Here is a 7,241-nt window from a genome sequence, read left to right as displayed (position 1 = left end):
GGTGAAATCTAAGTGTATAGAGAAAGACATCATGAAAAAAAAATGATGGATTGGGCCCACACAAAATATGGGCACACACGAAATAGAGCCGTGTAGACGTTGGGTAGGCGTAGACATGCAAAAAGTGATGGCTCAACGCCACAACGGCACGTGGTCGCGAGAACGGCCGGCTAAAGAAATGATTGACGGCGATGGCAACGGGAGGCTCGAGGGGCCCACGGCGGCTCGTCAGAAAAAGGGGCCGGCATCTTGAAAGTGGTGACCCGTGAGTGCGTTGGCCTAAAAAGCTGTGATCTGCCTGGATCTTTTCCCCATTTTGCCGACTATCGTCGGTTCCCCGGCGAAATAACCACCAGACAAAAACGTTCTTCCGTTTGGCGACATAGCTCCCCCGCTCCCCTCTCCCCCCTTTTGCTATGGCCGCCGACGGCGAGCAACGGCACGGCGGCAGCAGTAGCAGCGGTAGCAGCGGCGCCAGCAGTAGTGCCGCCGGCAGCTCATCTCCGTCGCCTGCTCCCACCCCTCTTACCGTTGTTCCGTCGTCCAGCCCCGCCGCTGCCATTGCGGCTCCTCCTCTCCAGCAACAGCATCAGCAGATCCTCCACCACTACCAGCTTCAACACCAACTCCAGCAGCAGCCGCGCCTTCTTTCTCTGCACCTGTCCACCTCTTCCCCGCCGTCCGCCCCGCCCGCGCTTTTTCCACCCCTCGCCTCAGGCAGCTCAAAGCCGTCCATCGCAGACCCAGCTCCGGCCGATCGCCACTCCCGTGACGATTGCTGGAGCGAAGACGCAACCTTCATCCTCATCCAAGCCTGGGGCGACCGTTACCTTGAGCTTAACCGCGGTAACCTTAAACAGAAACACTGGAAGGACGTAGCAGACGCCGTCAACAGCCGCGCCCACGCCTCCAAGGCGCCCAAAACGGATGTACAGTGCAAGAACCGGCTGGACACGCTTAAGAAGAAGTATAAGCTCGAGAAGAGCAAATTAGTCACGGGCGGAGCCCCCAGCAAATGGCCGTTCTTCGAGCGCCTGGACGAGCTCATCGGCCCCTTAAAGAAGCCCAAGGTGCCCGTGGTGAAGGTTCGGCCGCTCGGTGTGGAGGGCCAAGGTCCGCCCTGTTCTGCCAGCAAGCGTCAACCGGAGGAGGACCAAAAGCCCCCGCTATTCTTCAGCCCGCCCCCGCCTGCGGTTGGACCTCCTCCGCCCATCAACAATAGCAACGCTGCGGACACCGCATCCAAATCGAAGGGAGAGCCGGACATGTCTGAAAGCTGGCCACCCAACAACATTCCAGATGATGGCAAACGGCTCAAAAGGAAGAGGGCTGGACATAGTTCTGAAGAAGATAATCCTTTCAAGGATTTGGCAAGGGCTATACTCAAGTTTGGGGAAGTGTACGAGAGGATGGAGGCTGCAAAGCAGCAGCAGATGGTGGAGCTTGAGAAGCAGAGAATGGAGTTTACCAAGGACCTGGAGCTCCAGCGCCTGCAGTTCTTCATGCAGACACAGGTGGAGCTTGCCAAGATGAAGCACGGCAGCAGCAGCAAACACAGCAACACTGGTACGCTCTGTTTCACGGCGATGCTGGCAGATGTCCTGCGTCCATCCATAGATTAAGGTCTTGGTTTTTTCCTCAGGTTCTCTTTCTGTTTCTGCTTATACTCTTACCTTTAAGTAATATGGGATCTGGGCACTTTGGCTGGTTATAGAGAAATCCCCACCGATGAGAGGGAGGAGAGTGGAACGGGCAAGGTTGCCCTTTGGTCCCTGAGGTGCGGTAGCCATGATGGGCCCTGCTCACAGGTGGCCATGTTCTGTAACCAGCTAAGGGATTTGGGCATTTTCTCTCTTTAGGAGACGTTAATATATCTGTCTTTCTTTCTTTCTTTCTTCTCTCATCGTCTCATGGGTTTGGCTCTCTTCATTGCAGAACGTTACCTTTGAAACCAGCCTGGTTATTACCTCTGGCATTCTGTGTCATCCCGGAGCACACGCATTGCCGTACCCTTCGCCATCCCACCTCAAGGTGGAGGTGACATTCAGAAATCAAGGTTGGCTGTGAATGATGGAGGTTTACAAGAGTCAAGCATGCCCATGTTGTGAATACTGCTGCTTCGAAGTTTACAAATACATAGCATGATGCTGAATGATCCTAGTGGAGTATTCTGAGCTTTCAATCTTGTGGACTACAACCTTGTTTTACCCACATGTAGCATAATAACATTGTGAGGGCTCCTCATGTAGTTTTGGGTCTATCCTCCTAGCAAAGTTTTGGAGGGTGCTTTGTGGTCAGGTCACACTACTTTTCAGTAAGTTAAAGATCTCAGCTGCTTGAGTGGGGAGGCTTCCCCTGATCAGTAATATATGACCTTTTTTTTACAAGGATCTTTTTTATGAGATGGCTGCCAAGGTCATTGTAGCATTAACTCCATCCTATGTGCTTTCTTAAAGACAGATATTGCTTTTGTTTTTGTCTGGTTAGGGGATTGTCGTGTTTGTGAACGTGTTGGTATAGTCGCATGTTTGTTCTGTTTGCCTCCTCTGCTAACTCATCCACACTGGACTAGAAGACAAGCTCATATACACTGTGCTGAGTGCCCAGATTCCAGCCTACAATCTCCAGATGAGACCCTAGGCACCCCACAATTGTTCTTTTTTGAGGGGTGGTTGCACCTAACGTTTTTGTAAAAAGCAAGTGGTGCTCTGCTTGAGTTTGTGCTCTCACCTGCATTTTGGATGTGAAATAAGATTCTGGTGTTCACAGCATGCCCAGGCCACCCATCTAGTAATTACCAAGCTAAAAAGTGCACATGCCAGGACTTGAACAGGCACACATAGGCTATGGTCGATCTCCCCAAGTAATTGCAGCTTTATACTGCTGTCTCAAATGTATGAACAGGTGGGAGGAAACTTTCCCTCGTGTACACGTGCTGTTGGTAGGCGGGGGACCATGATCCTTGGGGTTAAATTGGTTTCAATAATGGTGTAATCATTATGGAAATAGGGAACCGATACTCTGTAATGAACACCAAGTAACAAAGTTGTTCTGTTATTACCTCTTTTTGACACGAGGCCCAAGACAGGGCTGCAGAAACTTCTAGGCAAAAATCAAACAGTTTGTCCTTGGATAAGAGTCAAGCAAATGGGGTTTCGCTTGTTAGAAAATGATGTCCCCTTTCTTGGGCATATTAAAGCAGACATTTTTTGCTGTGAACTCTTTGAAACGTGCTGACAACTTGTTTCTTATTGGTTGGCTATGATTCATGAAAGGTAAAGCCCATTTAAAAAAGCAGCTCTCATGATGTGGTGGTGGTAGCTTGCATGGCATTTCTCTCAATGCAGCCATGGTAGTGTGTAAAGATGTGGAGGAAATACAGTTGATCGAATGCTTTCACTAGAAATCTAGCTGACACCTCTAAGGCTTGTGCAATCTGTAATCAGCCTTAATATCTGATCTCAACAATTCAACGTGTGTGAAGCTGGAGAAAACAAAAGGAACATTCACCCTACGTTTCAGTAGCACTACCAACTCCAGAATCAGAGATTTCGTTGCTCAAAAAAGTCCCAAAAGAAGTTCAAATCTTAGGCCGAATTCAGAGAAATCTCACATTCAATCAAAGAAAAAATTGTCAGTAGCAAGGTTAACCCATTGATGGAACAACCGAGACACTGATTGCCCTTGTTCTGTGAGTAGACTGTATGGGCTTGCATTTACCAGTTTGGAAAGTTTTGTCTCGGAGGGTTTTTGGTCACTGGACGGTCTTGTTTGGGGGAGCATTACCATGCCTTAAAAACAGGTTCAAAGGTCTTTGTAGTGACGATCAGATGTGTATCCCTTTGGCTGAACTGGCACCTGCTAGCGGCATGAACTTGCATGGCTGCCCATTGTCACCCTTACCAGACATGCGAACTCAGTTTCTTGAGGCCCTATTGACTATGATGCAGAGCATGGAACAGCTAAAGATGATGACTCAGGCTCAGATGCATGGATTGCAGCAGTTGGTGGACATTAAGTTGGCCATGCAGTGCCGTTCTCATGGCGTCGCATGAGAAGGGAAAGCAGCCCATGCTTCAGCAGTTGATGAGTCAGGCTTAGATTCATGGATTGCAGCAGTTGGTAGTTGGTCATGCAGTGCCCATGGCATGGCATGGCATGACAAGGGCAAGTAGCCCATGCTCCAGCAGGGAGATTGCTCTGACTGATGGTGCATTTTCAAGGTCCTGGAGGGGTAGATTTATGGCCGTTGCCGGACAGCCATTTGGTGGAATTCCATTTTCCAGGTTGAGCCAATCATTCTGGGGCCAATAGGTGGGAGAGCAGTTCCCTCGTGATGTACCTGGGTACTTTGGGTACTACTGCTCTACCCGCCCTGTCAATTGAGGAGGCTTCAATAATTTGTGCTGGATGGGTATATGTGACTTCTCTTGCCCACCCTATGGGTCACAGTCCACACAAATAGATGCACTTCCCAGAATTATTTATTCAGATGTTCTTGAAATGATCCGTAACCAGCTGATCCTTTCTTGTACTCAAGGAGGAAGGTGCCTAACACTGCCCAGTGCTTCTGATGCGAGTAGAGGTAATGTGTGCCAGCAGGAGAGTGGTTCAACAAGACAGCCCACAGTTGATGAGATGCTTGCAGAGGTTATACAGGAGCATGTACGAAATGAGATGCCTTCTCATCACTATATAAACCTGGAAAGGAATGATGTTGAGAGGGTGTGCAGGCAGGCAAACACAAAACCACCCTCCTCTAAAGGAGGTGGTAGAACACAAAATCCTAATGAACTTGTGCATTAACTACAGAGGTGTGACAGACCTACAAGTATGCAGGACACATCCGGACATCAGATAGCAGCCAACAGGCAGAGTTGGACACTGCAAGTGACATGTGGCACTGCCATGCCATGGCAGCAGTGACGTGGCAGTCAGGTAAGTGGGCCGACAACAATACTACCGGCTGACTAAGAGCATTGGTGCATATATCTATACGTGGGTAGCCAAATTGTCATATTCATCTACTTTCCTCAGTGTTGGACTTCACAAGGTGTTTCTTTGTAGGCGAAGTGCTAGCCAGGATTATACAGTAGGTCACAGTGCTGTGATTTGACATCTTCATTCTCAGCCACATCTTGTACTTCAATTTCTGTTGTATTACTTATTTCTTGTACATAATAGCAAGTAGTAGTTTAGACTCTTGTGTGTGTTGAGTGTGTGATTTAGCTACACTCTTTTTTATATCTCTAGAAAACCCTAGCACATAGGCACAAGTGTTCTAAAGTTGATATTAGAGCCTAGGGAACCTACAAAATTTTTTTTTTCTAGCACTTGCATGTGTTGATTGCTTGGATAGGGTAGGTACGTAAAACTCCAGGAGTGCACAAGTTCAGGTTTGGGGAAAGTGAATATTCTCTTCATTGCACATGGGCTAATTGGGGTATATTGTGCTTCTTGCCTGAGCAAACACTTGCCTCATTGTGCAAGGCTAAATCCCTCACCTAGTCCTTGATCTCTTGATATTTATCATTAGATACACAACTCATTGATTTGCTTCTCAACATGAAGGCATCCATGGACACTTAGGTGGCTAAAATGGAGGTTATATCTACATGTCTCGACAGGATGAGTAGTTGGCACCTCGAGCACCTAGTATTATGGATCTGGAATCTACAGGGGTCTGTGCTTCTCAGCAAGTGTTGGATTATTTCGAGGACTAAGTAGTTGGCACTTTATGAAGGAGAATTTTTTACTCCTTTGGATGCAAGCAAGGATGTACTAGATGTACTGGATGATCTTCGCTCCTAGCGGCAGTCATCATTCTACACGTGCGTGTAGTTGGCAGGAGAGATGATGTTCATGTCACTGATGGTCTCCTTCACAGAGTCCCCCCTCTCCATAGAATTCTTTGGACAGTTCTTGCTCGCCTTCACTTGCTCAATGTTTGTGGATTACCGGTTTACAAAGTTCTTTCTCAATGCCTTATGAGGAATGAGCTCAATTATTGAAACTTCTGAAGCCTTCCAAGTTCAACAGGAAGACGGACATAGAAGTTTCCAATTGGACCTGTGAAATGGTTGCCGCATTGGCAACACCAGGGGGTTCGGGTTCATATTTTTTTCAGCTCCATTTGGTGGATATGGCTTTGACAGGTTCCACTCTCTTGTGGTGGGAAGATACCTTTAGATCATTGTCATCCCATTTGGTATATTGATCCTTGGGTTGCTTTGAGTCCCATTGACTTGCTATTATGTACATTGATTGGGTTAATAACATCACTCCCTTCCCGTTGACATCCAACTTCTTAGATGTGCAGATTTTGACTAGCACGATTTGGAGGTTGATGTCGATGAAACTCTTATCTTAATGTAGCCTTGTTTTTTGTGGCTTCGGATCACTGTCTTTATGCCCCTCAGAGAAATGTCTGTAACTAGGCTTTTCGTTTTATCCCTCAGAAGAAGGGTGGTTTTCTCCTTTTCTTCTTTGAGAGAAAGAAAATTATCCGTGTGCATGCACATCAACCATCTCCACATAGTAATCTCTATCGAGAAGGAAAAATACCCGTGTGCATGCACATCGACCTTCTCCACATAGTAACTTTTGCATTTCCATGCTTTTTTTAATATTTGCTTATCCAATTGCAAATGTTTTATAAGAACCTTGGCCCACTTGGAAATGCTGTCAAAGCCTTGTTTCTATGCTCCGGAGTGATTGTCACAACTGGTCCCCTCATTGGGCTGTCCTTCGTGCATGTCCTTTGTGCAAGTGTCCCTTTGCTGTGGGTTGTCTTTAAGTCTAACTTTGTAGGCCCTTGAGCCCTTTTAATGATCCAAGTGACTTCTATCACTGTGCTAGGAATTTACATCTAATAGCTTTCCAATGTGTAGTCATATCCCTTAGCTTCTGCTTATATGCCCACTTGCTATTTGCTCAAATCCTACAACTCCTTTGCTTGAGACACCGTATTTCCCTTGGCACTAGCACTTGCTTCTGGAGCCAACATATTTTCCTTGGCACTATCACTTACTTCTTGAGAAAAAGCGACATGTCCATGATTAGCACATTCGGTGTTCCTTTAGTGGTGACTTGTGACTCATTTGCCCTCAAATTTCAACGTCATACCGTGCTTGCCTTAATTGAGGATCAATGAAGCTCCGAGCCAAAAGCAAGTTTTTGTCATGCTCTTAGGTTTTGATCATTGGGCATTGGAAATCAATCCATCTTTAGTCGATGCCAGA

The 7,241-nt window shown here is 47.1% G+C and overlaps 1 protein-coding gene across 4 annotated transcripts; it reads left to right on the top strand.

Annotated features, from left to right (window-relative positions):
- The first annotated feature begins 302 nt into the window (after positions 1-302).
- LOC147628388 (trihelix transcription factor ENAP2-like) lies at positions 303-2,383 on the top strand. 4 transcript variants are annotated; one of them, XM_086813473.1, is made up of 3 exons: positions 303-1,566; positions 1,715-1,808; positions 1,936-2,383. In XM_086813473.1, the coding sequence occupies exons 1-2, from the start codon at positions 417-419 to the stop codon at positions 1,774-1,776; spliced, it is 1,212 nt and encodes a 403-aa protein (XP_086669599.1). In that variant the 5' UTR covers positions 303-416; the 3' UTR covers positions 1,777-1,808; positions 1,936-2,383. The 4 variants fall into 4 exon arrangements, with proteins under 4 accessions (XP_086669599.1, XP_086669601.1, XP_086669602.1 ...); XM_086813475.1 differs by lacking the exon at positions 1,715-1,808 and having other exon boundaries at positions 303-1,642; XM_086813476.1 differs by lacking the exon at positions 1,715-1,808 and having other exon boundaries at positions 304-1,566.
- Positions 2,384-7,241: the final 4,858 nt, after the last annotated feature.

This window comes from Cibotium barometz, chromosome 19 (genome assembly GCF_041138505.1).
Source record: "Cibotium barometz isolate CiBa-2024 chromosome 19, ASM4113850v1, whole genome shotgun sequence".
Lineage (NCBI taxonomy): Eukaryota > Viridiplantae > Streptophyta > Polypodiopsida > Cyatheales > Cibotiaceae > Cibotium > Cibotium barometz.
This window is presented reverse-complemented; position numbering and strand designations above follow the sequence as displayed.

Bases quoted from the DNA above. Each gene is read 5' to 3' on its own strand.
- LOC147628388 (XM_086813473.1), top strand. From the start codon at position 417: ATGGCCGCCGACGGCGAGCAACGGCACGGCGGCAGCAGTAGCAGCGGT. The intron at 1,567-1,714 runs GTACGCTCTGTT...GGCTGGTTATAG, and splicing joins CAGCAAACACAGCAACACTG to AGAAATCCCCACCGATGAGA.